Source organism: Choloepus didactylus, chromosome 3 (genome assembly GCF_015220235.1).
Source record: "Choloepus didactylus isolate mChoDid1 chromosome 3, mChoDid1.pri, whole genome shotgun sequence".
Taxonomy (NCBI): domain Eukaryota; kingdom Metazoa; phylum Chordata; class Mammalia; order Pilosa; family Megalonychidae; genus Choloepus; species Choloepus didactylus.
This window is the reverse complement of record NC_051309.1, coordinates 41,854,113-41,874,481: the sequence shown is the minus strand read 5'-3', so window position 1 is coordinate 41,874,481 and position 20,369 is coordinate 41,854,113. Positions and strand designations below refer to the sequence as shown.

At 38.5% G+C, this 20,369-nt stretch overlaps 2 protein-coding genes across 5 annotated transcripts in view; one reads left to right on the top strand and one right to left on the bottom strand.

The window, feature by feature from the left end:
- Positions 1-4,390, bottom strand: part of KLHL5 (kelch like family member 5) — a 134,237-nt gene extending 129,847 nt beyond the window's left edge. The window contains exon 1 of the mRNA XM_037829598.1: positions 4,274-4,390. The gene's annotated coding sequence lies outside the window, so the exon portion shown is untranslated. The remainder of the gene's footprint in view (positions 1-4,273) is intronic.
- Positions 4,391-16,371: 11,981 nt separating this feature from the next.
- Positions 16,372-20,369, top strand: part of TMEM156 (transmembrane protein 156) — a 72,449-nt gene continuing 68,451 nt past the window's right edge. For all 4 annotated transcript variants that reach the window (XM_037829593.1, XM_037829592.1, XM_037829595.1 and 1 more), the window contains exon 1: positions 16,372-16,520. In XM_037829593.1, coding sequence (XP_037685521.1) covers positions 16,433-16,520 — 88 coding nt within the window. In that variant the 5' untranslated portion in view covers positions 16,372-16,432. The remainder of the gene's footprint in view (positions 16,521-20,369) is intronic.

The following is a 20,369-nucleotide window of genomic DNA, read 5'->3' as shown; positions in this document are numbered from 1 at the left end:
GTTGCTACAAGTTAGCTCCAGTTCTACCTTCTTATCCTGATTATCGTAATCAGTCTATCCCACTAGAATTTACAAGCTGATGTTAATTGTGTAGCAGAACTTATGGTGGCATCAAGTTTCTTTAATTGCCAGCTATTAAAAAAAAATTGCCTCCTTCTCTACTACAAAATTCCCCTAGGTAGCACAGGGGCCTTGCCAATTACCCTAACTTGCTATACCTTAGAGCCAACTCCATTATTTCCAGGCTTGACAGTGTATAATTTAACAGCTAGCCAAGATGTGGCACCTAGAAAAATTTTGATCCTCTGGAATTGCTAAAGGCTCTACCTAGTTTCTTTAAGCATGTGAACTCTCATACTAGGACATCCATGTAACAGCAAAACAGAGAAAATTAGACAACTGAGAAAAAGAAGAATGAAATAGATATGCAGAAAGAGATACTGGTAAGGAATCACATAGTCCTGGAGGAGAGAGAATAGGCCCAGTTCCTGATTTTCTATTATTGATGCCAAACTTTGTGACATAAAGCCATATCCTTTTTCCAACAAAACACTCTCATTGCTTAAGCTAGTTTAAGTAGGTTTTTGTAACTTGTTACCAAATAACTCCTAAAACCAAAGAAAAGGGGAGGAGGACATAACAGTGTACATATACATAGTCACGTTTTATCATATTGAAAAATTCTGTTATGTTGTTGCATTAAAGAGGAGAGAACTCACTTATAACTATTTTCTACTGGGATTGTCAACTCCCCATTCATCTTTGTATCCTCATGGGAGCTAACAGTGCTTTATAGTCATCACATTTAACAAATGTTTATGTGAATGGAAATACAATTCAAAAAGAATGAAATCCACTTGGTCAAAATAGTACATCTAATTGTGGAGTTTTCAAAAGCATTTCATTTCCAATTAATAAAAGATGTTTTTTCCAATACTCATTAGCATAATTCTATGATTAAACACACACATACCTAGACAAAGAATTGCTGTTTTCTATTTTCTAAATAGAACACTGAAAACAGTTTGGATTTGATGTTATTCAGATTTTGTGTTAACTCATGGGACTATGAAGCCTGCTTGCTGTAGGAGTCATTAAGCCTATTCAAAGACTATTTCAGTTCTCCTCTTTCTGGGAACGTGGTAGGACTTCATTTCCCCACTCCCCTGAAGTTGTGTGTGGACATGTGACTTTGGACAATGAAACAGCTGAGGAAGTTACATGTGTCACTTCCAAGTAGAAGCCTTTAATAGCCAATGTGCAATTCATCACATCCCTTCCCCTGCTCTAACAACTGTGGCCATGTGTCCTGAGATACTATCTAACAGCCTGGGGCTCTGAATGACTACCTGTAACAGAGCTCTCCTGCTGACCCTCAAGGGACATGAAGCATGACTGGGAAGTAAACCTTTGTTTTAAACCACTAAGATGTGAGGGTCTTTTGTCACCACAACACAACCTATGCTGCTGATATGCTTAGTAAACCCCTTTCTCTTAAATGAAGACAATGAATAGCTCTGGCCCTCAGTGTATCTGCAGAAAAACATTTTGTATAGCACTCCATGGTTTAGAGAGTACTTTCGTAAAGAAATATCCCTCATTATCCAAACACAGGAACTAATGGACTCAGATAAATTTTTGGACAAATCCCCCATTCTCTTAACTCTCACTACTTACTATCTGAAACTCAGGAACCAAATACATTTGGATAAGATAATATTCTTGCTCTCCAAACTCTTGCCATCTGCACTCAGGAATGGAACAAATTTAGACAGTGAAGGATTCTGGATACATCGTTTCTTATGTAATCTTCCAGCTCTACAGTTTACCCATCACTCTGTAGACTCTCAACATCTATTCCATTAATCAATTGTAGGCCATCATCACTCTAATGTTACAAATGAGGAAAGAGATTCAGAGAGGTTCATTAACTTGCTGGAAATAACCCTGCATATTAGTGGCACAATCCTAGATTTTCTGGGTCCAAAGCCCTACTCTGTCCACCGTGGACCACAGTGTCTCTCTAAGGTCTCTTACAGCTACAGACTTCAATGATTTGATAGTATAATAATATAAATGATGTTTGTGATAAAAAGAACTTGTCAATCTCACATTTACATCCAATAATAAAAGTCATTCTTCAAGGACTTCTACTTGCTAAAACCTAGTCTAATTCAAGACACTGTGTACCCTGAAGTACAGAACAGGGAATTTTTGAGGTCATTTAGACCAAAATCACAATTTGCAGATGAGCAATGAGGAACTGTGCAAGAATTCAGGGGGAAAGTAGCCTTTCTTTTGATGTACACTATATTAAAACCCTGACTTCTAAATTATTTCATTTTGGTCTTTACCAAATTGGCTATCCTCAAATTCTGTACTCTCCACTTTTTATAAAATCTCAGTTGTGAGAAATACTCATGAAAATCTGACTGAAGGATAGGCAATCCATCCATTCCTGTAGGTTCAGTGATTCCCAATTTGTGTTCTGGGGTCAAACAAATTTTGAAAAGGTCACAAAATACATCTCCCTTTAAAAGAATAAACTTGAACATTACTATATTAAACCCCCAAGAAATTCTGTAGTAAAAAACTATTGAAATATGTTTAACCCAGCTATCTCAAAGTTATTTGAGCTTAGAATCTTTTTCAAGAAATAAACTATTACTTGCTCATTCCTTAGAACAGAGTTTGGTAAAGACTGTTCCAAGTAATTTTAAATGTTATGAATGGATCAAATCTTCAGAAAACGTATCTTTAGAGTTTTATTATTGCTCTGAATTGAAGAACAGTTGTCTAAAATTCATTATTTTCTATAGGGATACTTTAAAGACATTGTCAACTATATTACACAATCTCCCTTTTTATTAGGGCGCATGAGAAAATGTTCCTCACAGGCCTCATTACCAGAAAATGCTCTGCTTCACCAGAAGAACTGGGAATTAGAAACATACTGAAACTTTCTCTCTCTCTCTCAGCCCAAAGCCAAAACTGTGACTCACTTCTAATACAAGATTATATAGCATGTTCTTGGCATTATCTTTCCCCTTGGCTGCTTCTCCTTTTTTTCCTGCTTTGCTACAATTTGTCACTTAGTTTCATTTTACCCTATTGTACTACTTGGACACTAAGTCTTCCCAAATATATATGTTGTATGTACTGTCAATCTTCTTACAATTTCATATTGATTTCTTCCTCCCTGCCCTAATACCCCAGTAATCAATGCATTCACGTCAAGTATTCACGTCATGACAAGTCAATAGAACATACACATTCACAATGCAGTCAAACTCATAAATGCTTAAAACCAGGAAAATATTCATTATTATTTCTTTGCTGGTCTATTAACCAAAATAACTTATTAAATTGTTTTCTAAACTGAAGTGCAACATTTATCGGACATCTAACTGTTAGGCAGTTTACTTGATATGTAGCACTCCATTTTTCAAAGCAAGGAGAAATGACATTTGCATATAAATAATCTCTGGAAAGATGAGCTGTGATTGGGGGTTTCGCGGCAGATGGGGAGAGAGACTTTTGTAAATCCTTTTGTAGCTTTGGAGTTTGTGAATGTACTAAGTATTCAAAACTATTTTAAAAAATCAAATGAAGCACCAATAAAGATAGGAGTAATGCTTTACTCTTCGACACAGCAAACATTTTCCTTCAGCTTCCAATCCCGGCATGTGCACTGAAGTGCCTAAATGAAAAAGTTTCAACCAGGCACGCCAGATCTCATTAAAATACAGACCCTTTCCGTTTCTTCACTTTCCATGGACGAGGCAATGATTAAAAATAAAAACTTAAAACTTTACGTTATGACAATCTGTAGGTAACAGTGAGAAAAAAAAATCCGATATGGTTTCCAGTTTGCTTTTTATTAGTAGGAACAGCACGTGAAAGAAGCAATGATTCTCAACAGTAGTGCACTCCGCCCCCGGCCGGCCTCAAACGCCGCGTCTTCAACTTTGAACAACTCGAGGGCGACCCCGGACGCGGCTGCCGCGCTCTCGGCTCCGCGGCAGGGAGCCGGACCCGGGTTCGAGACCAGGGCGCTCATCTGGGAGGCCCCTGCCAGGCCCACTCGCTCTGGACAAAGGTGTCTCGGAGCCGCCTCCCGGGAGGGCCGAGTCCTCGGGCCCAGCGAGATTCGGGCCGCCGCGGCTGGAGGGAGGGACGCGCGGGGAGGGGGCCTCGTCGCGCGACCCGGACCCGGACCCAGGCCCGCCGGCTGCGGCCCCCTCCCCGACGCCGAGCAGGAAGTCGCACTTACCGCGTCGGGCTCCGGAGGCGGCCGGGGGTCACGGCGGGGCGAGGCGACCAGGAGGGAGGAGAAGGGGGGTAGGCGGGCGGCGGGGGACGGCTGGCCGAGGAGGGGGATGCTCGGCCCCTCGAGCGCCCCCAACCCCTTCCCGGCAGCCTCAACCCCGGCGCCGGCCGGCCCGGAGCGGGCCACTCCCCCTCCGTCTGGCTGCGCCCAGGCCGGGGGTACGAACTGCTGGGGCAGCCCCGAGGGGGGCGGGTAGGCCAGTGGGTGGGGGCCCCGGACAGACTGGCTCACCCTTCAGTCCCCGCGCTGCGCGAGCAGCTATCCGCCCCGCCCCCTTCCGCCAGGCCCCGCCCCCTCCTCGCCGGGCCGCGTGCCCCGGAGACCGCCAGTGCCGCCGGGTTGGCAGTTTCTAACTCCCTCGGCGCTGCTCGCACCGACGGGGCCCGAGCCGGCTTGGGCACCCGGAAGGATGGGGTGGAGGGCGCCGGCTGTGCTCGGGAAGCGAGGGGAAGCTTGTGCGGGACGTCAGGCCGGGCGGGGCTGTGGGGAGGAGGGGGCAGGGCGCAAGGGACTTGACAAAGATTCTGCTTGTTCCGGGACCCTTGAAACGGGGATAGGGGAATTCCTGGGGGTGGCAGTTTAGGAAGAGGTCCCTCTGCAGGGTCGGAAAGCGAACTGAGAACGGGCCTGTGGTTTTGACTTTTCGGAGAACAGAGATTGTTATCCTAGGGCTTCAGGAGAACTCACCAAGGGACTGCAATCCCTTCCACCCTTCTTCAACCCTTTCCACCCTTACTTTTGCAGGGATCTTATAATTATTGTGGGTTTGGACCATAGCAGTTATGATCGTCAACACGGTGGCCATAAGCATTGTTTTTCCACTGGTGGGATAATACGGATCTGACAAAAGTATGTTCCCTATTCCTCTACCATATTAAATTACTATATGCTGAGAATAACAGTAATTTATAGAGCGTCTGTATGCGAAACGCATCTAAACTGCTTTACATATGTTAATTCATAATCAAGCTTCAGCAAAATAGCTAGGTTGCTGTCCTCTTGGTGCTCATAGTGGATGAGGGAGGGAAGGGGTTTCCTCACTTTTCTTCCAAGTAATGTATAAATGAAATCTCACTTGCTTTTCATTATTTTCTGATTCAGTGTTTGTTACTCTGAGGTAGCTCTGTACTGTGGTGGTTGGATGTGGTAGTTTCCCCCCAAATTTCATTTGTCCAGGAGATCCAAAGCATGTCTCCAGAATAAAAACCCAGTAAAAGTAAAGGGTACAGAAGACTGGTGGTCAAGGCACTAGCAGAATAACAGCCAAATGGTGGCAGCAGCCATGGCTGTGATATCCATTTAGGGATGTTTGATACACACCCACTTGAGGAAGTGGTTAGAAAAAGCAATATAATGTAAAACAACAAAGCGCTGACAGAGACTGCTAGTTCAAATGGAAGTGAATGGACTTGTTTAATATGCTGTAATCAGGAAGGTGATGCATCACAAATTCTACCACTGAGGACTCCAACCACAAAGCACAGGATACATTTTCATTGGAGTCATATGGGAGAGACTTTTACCCCTGGGCAATCACACCTTCACACATAGATTAAAAGAAAATGCTTCAGTAGCATTATCTCTAAGTACAAAAGACAGTTGTGTAAACCCACAGCTTGAGCATTTGGAATCTGGTACTGCTTTTCAGCCCTCATTTGCTTTTTCAGTGTTGACATTTGTGCACATTAACAGCAAATGACATTCTTCTCATAGTTATCTTTTCCCTCTCATAGTTTGTTGTTCCGTTTTGGAGATTCAACTCAGCATTTTTCTTCTGGGTTCATATAAGAAAGACTAGAAAAGTGTCACAAATCATTTGCAGTAAAATGATGAATCCTAATTTAAGAAATAGGAATTCCCATATACCACCTCCTTTTTTCCCTAACATTTTTAAACATTGTTTTGTCCTGAAATCTATTCCCATTGTTTTGCTAATCTGCATTTTCAGCTTATTTACACCAACACCCTTCAAAATGAGTGACACTTCAAAATGTCACTCTAATCAAAGAAAGTGTCCCTTTGCGATCCGTCTCCCTGCTGCTGACTTTGGCTCCTACCTTGCTTGCCCCAGGATTCTGCTCCTCCACCCTGGGCTTTTTCCTCTTCTGCCAATACACAAAATGCGTGCCCGTGAAGCCTTCATATGTCTCTTTGCCTGGAAGGCTCTTGACTAGTCACTGAGCTGGCTCCCTCTTCCTTCACTTTTCCTGACTACTCCAGTAAACATGGAACCCCCAACTACACTGTCTATCCCTTCACTTCTCAACACATAGCACCACCTGACATAGATCTATTTATTTGTCTCTCCATTTCCACTGAAATGTAAGCTCCATGAGAGCAGAACCTTGTCTGTTTTGTCCGTTGTTACATCTCCAATATCTATTACTCATAGTGTCTGTTGCATAGCAGATACTCAATATCTTTTTTTAAGAATGAATAACTCCACATAGAAAAGATAGCTTGTATTCTTTTTTGCAATGGCTGAAGAGATTTCATTCCATTTATCTTATAACTGAATCATATAACCTAGACATTTTAGTAGGAAGGTCTAAAATACAGCCCAGTTCTAGCCTATTTAAAGTTAGACCTTGCAAAGGCTTTTTTTTTTTTTTTTTTTTTTTTAAATCTCTCTCACTCCAGCCATAGTAAAAAACAGGATTTGTAGAATCATTCACAGATAGGCATCTAGGCTGAGAACTTACAACTTGGCCCATAAATGGATCCATTGAATGAGAGAGTAATTAATGACAGACCAATAAGTGCTGTGAAAGTCTCAATATTTTTCCAAGATGAAACAATATAGCAGTGATCAAAAGTGGAATAACTGAACCTAAAATTTGATTATTTTACTGATAACTTGATAGATGGTACCAATATGATGTCCTGAGTACTCAAATAATTTTAATTGACAGTAATCATGATGGAGAGATTACAATTAATGTTGTAATCTAGTTAAAGTGTAATACTGATAGAGAGCAAACAGAACTTTTCCCTAGTGTGTAGCTGTCCTTAACAAAACAAATGGTTTGACTTTTCGTTTTCTGCTCTGATTATAGGGTGTGTTGGTGGGGGGATTAAAGGCTTAAACTGTCATTAAATATAGCATATATGTTCAAACTCTGGATCCCAGGAATGGGGATTAGTTCTTTTCAAATATGAACTAGGATTTCTTTTAGAAATATTTCTGCTGTCTATGTTTTGACATGTCACAGCCTCCTATTAAAATATAGACCTATATAATAAGGTATGGCCAGATCACATCCCTGGAAGGAGAAGCCCCAGGTAGGGAGAGACAAGTGGCCAAGTAAACTGGACTTTGTCCCATTGATACTCACCTCAGATTCTTACTGCTATGACTCTTGGATCTCTAGGGTAATTGTTTCCCTTTTAACTTGGCCCAAATACAGACCAAAAAGAAAAAAAAAGTTTCCCTGGTTCCCTTTTCCACAGAGCAGTAAACTAGAATTTTCAAAATAAACTTTAAAATCTAAAGGGAAATAAAATAAAATTATGGAAAATATAAGCAAAACCAATGACTTCATTCATTTATTTAGCTTCTATTCTAGTCTCCATTCTTTCAAGAACAAACTTCCATCCCCAAATGGCATGCGTAAAGTTGCAGGAAATCTGCCTAGTTTTCTTCCCTTTTGATTCCCTTTCTTTTTCTACATGGTAAAGCTAAAAGTCCCATTTACACTTCTGCTCAATTCTTACTTCTAGTCAGGATATGGCTTAGACAAGATCAGATTGTAGGACCATGGTGAGGGACACGTACAAACTCCTTCAGGTGAGACTCACTCCTTGCACATGGAGGAAAGATCATTATAAGCCCACTGTCAAGCCACCACTTCCATCACCAGAGCATTCAGGTAAAACTACCACCCCCCACCCCCAAACCCCCAGTGCTGGGGCTTGGGAAAGGAATGTGCATTCTCTCATGCACATGTTTCCATTCACCCATTCATAAGTAACCCTTCTAAAATTAGGCCATGCTCTCCGATTGGAAAAATGGTTTTTGTAAAACAGGCTTTAAACACCTCCTGCTAACCTCCCTAACCTTTCTAAACTACAAACCTAATTCTGTTCATTCCTCAGGACCCTGCTTTTCACAATTTAGTGGCCATTGCCTTCAAAATAAAGTTCAAACACCTTAGCATGGTTGTAAGGTCCTTCATAACCTAATCCCTGTCTACCTCTCCTTAGGCTCAATCAGAACTACTTGCAGTTTTCAGAATATATCATTTCTTCCACATCTGTGCCTTTACATATGTTTCTTCCATCTGAAGTAGCTTTCCAGGCCAATCTTTGCTTGCCTACGTCCTTGAACACTCAACTCAAGGCCCGTCTCCTCTGGCAAACTTTATCCTGACCTTTCCAAACCAAGAGTGTTCCCTGTCGACGCTCTTTTAGTACCCTGTGTGCCCCTCTGTCGTAGCAGTTTCCGGATATGCTGTGAATATTAGTTTTCTCGTATGATCACTGCCTATGTGAGAGGCCTTTGATGGCAAGCACTCATAAATATTTGCTGCATGAATGAGTGAATGGATGAATGAAAAAATACCCCTTGCCTACCAAGCTTTGAGAAACAGCACCTTAGAGTGTGGTCATTCTTTCCTTGAGCATTATAACATACACAGTTAAGAACTTTCCTTTCATTTATGGTGTTATGCTAATAGTTTCATGAAGCTTTAGAAGGTCCTTAGTTTAGATTTCCATAAACTTACAAAAGGGCATGGAAATGAACACAAAGAACTTGCATTTATTTCCATGCAGTAAAAATCATCATCCAGCATCTTGATATATTTATTTTACCCCCTAAAAAATAACTGTTGCCAAACTACTAGTTGATGTTGATGTCCCATGGGTTAAAAAATTTTCCAGGATGTATCTTTTATTTGATATATTACTTCCTGATTCACTGTTCAACAGACAGGAACTGCTCAGTCTGGTTTCTCCCCCACTACTCCCCACCCCCCACCCCGTCCCCAGTGGTTTCTTTTTGATTTTTTTTTTTTCCAGTGGTTTCTTTTTGAATGTTCTCAGAGAACAGGTTCATAACTGCTGTACAGGTTGAGAACCTAGGCTTTTACTGTGCTGATGGTTTGTAGAGTATTCATTTATAGAATTTATAGAGTATTCATTTAGCAACAAATAATAATCTGAAGAAGCCCACAGCATGTAAGGCACTGTGCTACTTGCTGTGAGGGGACAGAATGAACAAAGATCAATCAGACAGATCCGTGCACTGAAAAGTTCTTATCAAACATTCTGCATCCTCTTTCTCTGCCATTTAGTTTGTCTTTTTAAAAGCACACATCCTTCTGTACTCACACTTGCATTCTATATTCAGTAACTATACTTAGCACAGAATTTTGGGGGAAAGATTCTGACTGAGTAACAAGCAGCTGACCTGAGATACAAAAAACAGTGGGTGAATAGAAGGTGGCACACACTATACATATTCCAAAACATTCACAGAGGCAATGATCTGAGAATACAAGGGGGAATATAATAAACATTTCCTTCTCTGTGCTCCCCCGACTTGTTCCCCTGCCCCCCAAATTGGGAAAAGTATTACTCATATTTAGAAGCTCTCTCTTCATGTAGCCAGTTCTGTTGATCTGAGATGGAACCTATTGGACCTAATATTTTCAGGCTCTGAGTAATTGATTTTACTGTTTCCTAAAGAGTCAAAGATTGTTATATTCGAGCATCATGAAGAATGTTTTGATTGTGCTTTTCTGTCTCTTTATACATAAAATAAACAAGACAATGCATTTCAGTGTCAGATTTGTTGCCAGAAACTTTGTTTCCAGGGGCTGAAATACTACAGGAGGCCTAGGAATCCATTCCAGGGTGTTTTTCTCCTCTTGCCTCCCCTCTCTGAGCGTGCTGGCTGGGCAGAACATGCTACCCCATACTTGTAAGGCAAGCAGCCTCAACAGGTTGTTTCCTGCATAGGCTGCTATCTCATGCAGCATGTTTTGTTAGTGAAGACAAACTCCGTCTTCCCCCTGACAGGTGGTTGGGGCAGGGACGGTGCCAGCAAAGCAGGCATGTGTGAGCTGGGCTCGAGAAAGTCAGCCACCTCCGAGGAGGTGTGAGCCTGAAGGCCTGTGGTGGACAATGCCAGTCCCAAGCATTCTGAACACCCCGGTGGTAGATGATACTAACGAGACCCTCTGGGGAAGAAATAAACTAGGTGAGCAAAGAGAAGGTGGGTCAGTGAAATTCAGCCTGTGCTCTGAGCAATGCTGATTACCTTTTCTCTTTCTCTGCCCGGACGAGGGTTGTCTGGGCTGAACCTGAGGAAGGGGTGACTTCCTGTGTGCCCTCATGCCCTGGGGCTTCTTTGCAAAAACCTCACCACAACCACTGAAGCTAATGAGGCTGGCTGTGGGTAGTGTTGCCATCATCTCCTGCCCAGGGAATCTTCTGCCCCAGGCCCCTCTGGCTTTCTCCTCAATTAAGTTCAGACTCTGGCCCAGGGGAAAGCTGCCAGCCTCAGAAACAGCACCCCAGTCCTTTTCTTAATAATCTTTTCTAAAACAGGCTCTGTATGGAGAGAAGGGGGGAGGGGTGTCAACTGAGTTATAATTTACATATAGTAAATCCACCCTTTTTAGTGTACATTTCTGAATTTTTACTAATGCATAGAGTCGTGTAACCACTACCATAGTCAAAATACAGACTATTTCTATCATCCTAAAAATTCCCTCTTGCTCTTTGTTGTCAGCCTCTCCTTCCACCTCCAGCCTCTGGCAAGCACTGATCCGTTTTCTGTCTCTGTAGTTTTACCTTTTCTCACATGTCATGTAAATGGACTCATACAAGGCCTTCGTTAACATCCCTATTTAACCAACATGTGTCCTGCCCAACTCTCTCCTAACACATCTCAGCCTGATACTTTGCCTTATGTTTTTCAGAACACTTATTATCATTATTTAATGATAATTATTATCATTATTTACTTGATTATTGTCTCTCATTCAAAGGTACCTTCCCACTACAATGTGAAGGCAAGGACATTGACTCATTTGCTGCTGTAGCTCCAGAGTTCAGAACATCACCTGATATTTAAAGTCTTCGGTAAATACTTGTTGAATGAATCGCAAAATGAATGAAGAGGTTAGAACTTTCCTGAACCTTCGCCATGCTCAGGCAGATTTCATTAATAAGAGATTATTCCCCCCACTGAATGTGCTAATCCAAGTATTCCTGTGTTGCCAAAATAAATAGCTTATCCACAAGTAACACAATTAGAAGTAATTAGGCTGATCCAGATTATGAATTGGTTTTTAAATTCACTGGCTGAATGATTAGATTACCTAAGATAGAATTGGTCTGAAGTGAGTAAAAGGCAAATAATGATGTAACTATTTCATAAGGTCGTTATGAGGAATAAATGACTTAATGTAAGTGAAGTGCTTAGTGCAGTGATCCTCACCCAGGGGCGATCTGGCAATGTCTAGAGACATTTTTGGTTGTCACAACTTGGGGGGGGGGGGGGTGATACTGGCAACTAGTGAGTAGAAGCCAGGGATGTTGCTATACAATCTGCAGTGCAAAGCACAGTACCCAGTCTAAAATGTCAATAGTGCAAGCAGTTGAGAAATCCTGGGTTAGAGAAGTATCTGGCACATGGTAAGGGCTATATTTGTGCTTGCTATTATTATTATTTTGCCATGTTAAGTGAACCTTCTTGACAAATGTCACTCAGCCTGAGTTGCAGCAGACAAAATCGGGTGGCAGTATCACGCAGTGCCTGAAGGCAGTGAGTCTTCAGTCAGACCCTCTGGGTTTGAATCCTACCTTTACCCTTTATTAACTATGTGACTTTGACTTCTCTATAGCTCCTTTTTTTGCCAATAAAATTGGAACCTTAATAGTAATTCCCTCCAAGAGTTGCTGGGTGTTTGAATAAAATAATCCACGTAAAGCATTCAATACTATGACATAACACAGAGTAAATGCTCAATCCTTATTGTAATTATTGATTCCAAAAGACATTTCTGCAGAATATAGTGAAGAACTTCAAAAATCTTTATACTCTCTGTTTCAGTAATTCCACTCTGTAATCATAGATTCACACAGAGATTTATATACATGGTGCTGTATATAAATTTTTTAAATGACAACAATTGGAGTAGGGTTAAATGAATTATGATATCTATGGATTTGTCTTTAAAAATAAGTGATAGTTTCCATTAGAAAAAAGAAAATATATTGATTCATAAGTATATATTTCATGTAATAATATATGAAGTAAAAGTTAAATTGAAGCATCATTTTTAATGCTGTTACTTATTTAACATATATATTATATGTATATATATATATTGTTCTTGCTTTCCTGGTGGAGCAGCTCCTTGAAATAAAGGAGTCCCTCATTTTAAAAAATTTGTATCTAGCATACAATGTGTGATTGTTTAAGAGTTTCAATTTGGATTAGAAGTATGAACACAAAGTATTCTGAGAACTTGGGTCTCAGATATGGAATATAAGACTTAGGAAAGTTAAACACTAATCTAGTAGTAGTAATCACTGTTGCTTTAGATTTATAAATCTTTTATTCTTTCATTCAGATAAGAGGGAGAAGCACAGAGTGGGTGAGTAATTACAGATTTGTAGTCCTCAGCAGTTCCTAGATTCTCCTTTTATAATATAATGTATGTGAAAGTGCTTTGGAAATTGCAAAACAAAATATGGAAATGTGGGCCATTACCATTATTATCAACTCCAACAAGTTTTAGAGGGAGATGACCCAGCTTTTTTTGTTTGTTATTATGCATTCCAGGAAACCAAAAATCAAACTGCAAGCAGATTTTGCATTTAAGAATAAACTACTTGATAAACTAAAAATTATTTGGTATAATATTATAAACCCATTAGGGAAGAACTGTATTTCTCAGCATAAAATTTATGTATCTATTCTTCCATATTTTATGTTCTTTCACAAAATAGTGGGGGGAATCCCCACCATATACAAAATGAAAAGGCAAATGACAACCTAGGAAAAATGTTTTCAACATATATGACAAAAGATACACATTCTCAATAGAGAAAAAAACTTATAAATCAACAAGAAAGATATGAATGTTCCAATAAAAGACATTAACAGGCAATTCACAAAAGAATAAATTCAATTGTTAGCAAATAAGAAAAAAATTCAAACTTACTAGCTTAAGACATGCAAATTAAAACAAGATTTTTTTCTCTTTCAAATTGGCTGAGGTTAAAAGAATAAAATAGGCTACTGATGAAGTTTGGTGATACATGGTCACTCAAACACTGTTTGTAAAATGCATGTTGACACAGTTTCTCTGGAAGACAGTTGGCTATTGAATTAAGAACTTCAAAAATCTTTATGCTCTCTGTTTCAGTAATTCCACTCTATAATCATAGATTCACACAGAGATTTATATACATGGTACAGTATATAAATTTTGTAAATAACAACAATTGGAGTAGGGTTAAATGAATTATGATATCTATGGATTGATCTTTAAAAATAAGTGATACCACTGAGTTTTCAAGTGTGGGTGACTCAGACTTGATGACAGTACATTCATTTAACAGAAATATGCGAAAGAGGAGAACACAGATTCAAGGGGGGTCATACACTTAAAGGTTTAGAGTTTGCCACAGCTCAGACCTTCATGTTATGTAAATCAAAGCCACAAATAGCATCATTAAAGCAAGTTTCTTACACACCATTCATTGCCTGTCTACTCCAGGTTTGTTTACATTTCCAACTTTTCTGTTGCTTTAGCTCTATCTTCAAAATAAGATTAAAACATAAATAAAGTCACAACTGATGTTCATTTATTTATAAGGCACTATCATTTTAAGTTGTATTACCTACAAGAACCTACAACTTAATTCTTAAATCTTAATGATTGCTGGTGTTTAAAATAGAAATATTTAATGATATATTTTGTTGCATAGCATTTATGATTATAAAGTATTTTAGTGGTTGAATTATGACAGTCAGAAAAGCAAGATATTTTGACCCTTTAATTTTAACCCTTAACACTGAATCTTGGAGAATTTGACCCTGGGAATATTTGGAAGTAATCACTTGCTATTGATTTGCTGATTCTTCAAGCAGTTAGTAGCTGGAGGCTGAATGATCAAAAGTAATTGTAAAAATTGAGTTAGTAATACACTAGAATAACTGTGGACAACAAAAGAGTCCTGAAATATCTGAGGGCATACCATAATTTTCTCATGGATTTGTTAACTCAGAATGACACACTGATGTCTAGCAAGTGGATTAGAGGTAAAAATCTGAGGGAATGCTGTCTTTAGAGCTGCCAAGCTGTTGCTGGAGACTTGGAGTCCTTGAGCTGGTTTCCCAGCATCCACCCGATGGACATCACCAGAACAGCCAGCTGCAGAACACCTGGGTCAGCCTGTCACAGCCAAAGGCCCATGGAGCTGCTGGAGAAGTGTGTCTTCCAAGTGCCCAAGAACAGTATCCCCAGAGTCAGGTCATAGTAGAGGGGGAGTGGCCCAGGAGAAATATGACCACAAAGAAAGCTCACAATTGAATAAAATTTAATATAGATAAAACATAATAAACAAACGAAAGTGCTTCTGTAAAATTTCATAGAAAAGAATAGCTATTAATGAAACTAATTTCAGTAAAATCAAAATTAAAGTGGAAGAAAATAGAAACAGTTTAACTGTCTTGTTTACAAAGCGAAATCAAGGGACTAAACTGATTTAATGGTGTTATATCAAGAAAATACTTTCCTGATACATTTCATTTCCATGGATAAAATAATTGTGGTTGAAATGTATGTAATCATAGATAAGAGTCAAAATGTCTCCAGGGACCAAAGCAGAGTCAAAATGGGGAGTAGAACTTCCACTGACAAGTTAGTGAAAGCTGCGAGATGGGGGAGCCTCCAGGGACTGGCCTTCCACCACTCCCCACCAATATCCAGCCTGCAGATTGGGTGCAGCAATCAGTGGGCATGTGGGAAAGATGAGTTAAGAGGCCTCAGGTTCTGAGGCTGAGTCAAAATGGGGGGGGACATCAAACATAGAACACTTCATGAACATCATCAAGAGGAATCAGTAGGAGTGACGGACTGTACCTCATTCTGGATGGAGACAGGGGTACAGGAGGGAGGGAGCAGGGAGAAAATGACTGATGCTATCCAGTACAGCAAGAACCATCAAAACACTGGATAACTGCACTTTCTGAGTTAAAAATATTTATTTGCACATATACTTTGTTCACATATGTATTTTTTCTCTACCCTTCATTGATATGCTAAGACAAAGTACTTTATTTCACTGGGATTATCATAATGAAAGTTTTCTTTTGGAACTTCTTCCAGAATGTGGATCCTGTAAGGATTGTCACTGTGTTTACAGGTATAATGATAATGAGTCCCATTCTACTGCTTCTTAACAACGTAGTAAAATAAATAAAATAAAATAGAATTTTGGCTACCTTTACTTTATCCTTCCACTTTTTATTGCTTACTGGCTTCTGGACCTAGTGTTTTCTGAACACCAGAATCCAACACAGCACCTAGCCCTTAAAAGGGAATCAACAGTGAGAGGAGTGGGGGTGGGTATGGGAGCTCTATACTTGCAGCATGGTTTTTCTGTAAACCTACAACTCTCTAATTAAAAAAAAAGAGAGAGAAGAAAAGGGCATCAACAATTATTTAGTGAATATATGCATGAATGACATACGTAACACTTGGACATGACTAACATTCACCCTTTTGTTTTTGGTGAGTACATTGCGGGTTTATACTTATTCACATAGATTACTAAATATGGGAAAGTAGCTTCAAAATTAGATTAGAGCAAGACTCCTTTGCTTTTTGAGATCACTTATTTATCTTATTTATTTGGAAGATAGTTTGAAAGGACTTACTCGAGGGTAGCTTCCTTAATGGGAAATGACTCAAAATGAAGAAGTCTCAGTTCAAGGCCTCTTTTTTAAGTCTTACCCAAAAGGAAGTGAGTATGAGGCAAATTGCATCAACTAAAGCACCACAGAGATGAGACTTGAAGAAGGAAGAAACATACCATCCATGTGCTGAATGGGAGCACATTTGTGTCATACGAGTAGACATGACAAAGACAGCACCCCTTAAATTATTTATGGCAATATTGATCACATTCATTTTAATTTTGCCAGAATATTTCAAGACACCAGAAGGTGAGTATAAAATTATAATCTTTATTTCCTTTAAAAATTTTGTAAAATTCTGTTAGCTAATGATCAAAGAAAAGGTCTTCTGTTTGGATACAGGCTGCATTGGCTAAAGTTCTATGATTGATACACTGATAAGATAAAACAATGTTGTAATTTTAGATGACTGTTACAGAGCGCAGCGACCTCATTCCTATTTCTTATCTGTAAAAACGAAAAGAAGCATTTAAAATCTGTAGTCTAGATATGAAACATTGAGATTACAATAGCCTTACCACATGATTTTCAATTATGAAAGTTTCCTTCAAAACAGTTTAAAATATGTTTTTACATTCTGGAATTATTTAATAAGGAAAGTGACATTTATTACATTAAAATGCTTGAATTCCCTCCCTCATCACTATTTCACACAAATAATTTACTGTCGCTTTTTGAAAAACAGGAATATTTGTATATTTTCAAAACAAAATTAGAATAAGATGGGTGCAAATTTAAGCAGGTGCATGTGTGTGGTTGTGACTAGAGCAAAATAGAACAAAATTAACTCTGAACATTTCCAAGAATTGTGATGTGACTGCTGTAACCTAGATTAGGAAAATAAATGGATGAAAATCAAAACTATTTTTGAATGTTAGTAAACAATTTGACAATGTGTTAATGTGATTTTCTGGACAGATTGTGTCCCCTAGCATTTAATGATAAGAAAAAGCAAAAAAGAAAATGATGTATTCTATTATTAGAAAGTTATATGAATTTGATTAAAATCCAGAGAAAAAATATTTGAAGATTTGCTGTAATGATTATTTAATGTTGTATATATGATGCTAAGTAGCCAGATAAAAATATTTTTGTTAATTATATTTGATGGCATATTGCAATGATTATTTAATGCTCAATATACATAATCCTAAGTAGCCATATAAAAATGTTTTTTATTTTTTTATTATAGAAGTTGTAGGTTTACAGAAAAATCATGCATAAGATACAGAGTTCCAATATACTGCTTTTTTGCTAACACCCTGCATTAGTGTGGTACATTTGCTGCAATTGATGAAAGAACATTTTTATAACTGTACTATTAACCACAGTCCGTGTTTTACTCTAGGGTTCACTGTTTATGTTGTATAGTTGTATGGATATTGTTAAAAATTTTTATTCTAGTAATATATATACAATCTAAAATTTCCCTTTTAACCATATTTCAGTGCTGTTTATTATATGCACAATATTGTGCTACCATCACCAGCATCCAGTACCCAAACTTCTCCATCATCCCAAATAGAAACTCTGTACACAATTTAAGCATTCACTCCCCATTCCTTACCCCCACCCTGGCCCCTGGTAACCTATATTCTAGTTTCAGACTCTATGATTTTGCTTATTCTAAATATTTCATATCAGTGAGATCACACAATATTTGTCCTTTTATACCTGGCTTATTTCACTCAACCCGATGTCTCCAAGGTTCATCCATAGTCTTTTATGTATCAGAACTTCATTCTTTTTTATGGCTGAATAATATTCCATTGTGTGTATATCCCGCAGTTTGTTTATTCATACATCAGTTGATGGATACTTGGCTTGCTTCCACCTTTTGGCAATTGTTAATGATAAAAATTATTTTTTGCTAAATAAATACTAAGCGAAATATTGTGAAATTTTTCAAATTTCTCTTGGTTTTCTGTCATTATGTTGTTTAGATTAAGCAACCATAGCATATATTTCTAATCTTAAATTTACTGAGTGAAAATATGTTATAAAGGAAATGGTTAGAATAAAGATTATCTATTGTTAATAAGATAGTGGGCTGAGAGGAAGCTCAATGGATAGTCATCTAACGTAGATCATATAGATGTACCTAGCACTCCATATAATTATGTTGGATCTAATGAAAACCAGGTAGTAAACCTAGAAGAGATTTAACAAACTATATGCTAAGTATTAGTTAGTATTTTATGAGAAATGGTGACTACATAAGAGCATGCTAAAGGTTTTCCTTTTTCTGCCAGACGCACTGTTCTTTTAGTTCTCTGTTTTCGCCAAGTGTGGGGTAGTGGTGGGCAGGAAAAAGCCAGTTCAAAACACAGAGAAATTCATGGGCGGGGGGAGGTAGGACACAGGTGGGAGCTTTAGTGCCCTCTCCGATCTGTGGATAGAAGCAAGAGCTTTTTCAAGTCCTTGGCCTAATAGTATTTTACAGACATCCTTAGCCTGATAGTCATATGTCAGTTCTTGTTCATCTTATCAGCAACCGCCATTTATAATGATTTTTGTTCCTTTAGTTTCATAATTGATTACATAAGCTCCCAACACTACCTTTCCTGTCTCCCCAAACTTAAAATAGCTATTTCTTCTTACCTGATCCAAGAACGGCATAAATATTTCCCAGAACTCTTTTTGAGGTGATGGAATTATATGGGGATTTGATTTCAAAGGTACCCTACTCAGGTCAACAAACAAAATTGTCTGAGAGCCACTGCCTTACCTGTGTAATTTAGTGGTAGAAGGAATTATGCATAAAGCCAACATAAATGAAGAGCTGATTATTAGGCAAAATGTTTTATGTGTGCAATAGTGTAAAATAATGCTTTGCATTTTTATAATGGTTTATGAATCACCAGGAACATGTTTGTATAGCCTCATTTAATACAATCTTATCTTGATTAAGCTCATGAGCCCTGACCATATTTGTTGTGTTTTTTATTAGTAATTTTTAATCACAATAATAGCTAGATTATTAAATGCATTGACTTGTCAACCAGTTAATTTCATAAAATAAAACATCTGGAAAAATTATTTAAATAAGCTAAGAGATAAGCCGTTTTAGATGGGCTAAAATTAACCCAGAGACTACCCTGCCTAGTCTGACCCTCTCTATCAGTTGTGTCTTTTTTTTTCCCTTCTATTTTTCTCGTGTTATAGTCACTTTAATTTCTAACGAAAATATTATAAAATGATGTTTGCTTATAAATTATTCATTGATATCCTGTCTTTTACACATAAAATGAATTAAAAAAGAATCTTAATGAGGAATAACATATTCACAAGGTTTAATAGATTTGATTTCAAAATAATAAACCCTCTGAAGGCCTATGTTAAAAACAGAGCACTGTGTTTGATCGTTTTTCATCAAGAGTGTATCTGAGTCTCTGAATAACCATGGGAATAAATATCACAAGTACACAGTGTAAACTATTTAGTCTAACTTGAGCAACGAAGGGGAACTGAAATTCTTCAACAAATGTTTGAGACTTTTAATGAGTTTGCATTGGGCATGTACTGAGTAAGATATCCTATCCTACAAGACTGTTTTAACCTTCCAGTTTATTTGAAAGGCAGCTTATACTAAGAAACAGTAATGGACATAATGGCTTGATACCCTTATGTTAGATGTGGGTAACAGAAATATTAAAATGGAAAGGATACATTTGAATCAGAGCAGTTTGCAATTAAGGTAGCTGGGTTGCTCCCAAACAAGGGAACTTACCAACCTGCTTTTGTGGGACTTGGAGTGTTTAGGAGAGAGACCTGGTTAATCCTCATATAAAACCCAGTGATCATTTATTGATTTATTCTTCCACTCATCAATAGTGTCTGCTGTGCATTAGGAGCTAGGCCAAAAAATCTGGGACTACAAGATGAAAAGTCAATTCCTCCTTCAAGGAGTTGTCAGTGGGAGGGCAGAGGGGCTGACTAGCAAACAATACAGCAAATACTGAAATACTGAAATTGCCATGTGAAAAAGTTGTGATAGGACCAGAAAGTTGCTTCCCAGCCCCTCTGGGGAAAATGTTCCTGCTGTTTTTTATTTGCAAAGAGAAATAACAACTGTCAGAATTGGAATAATAATAACCT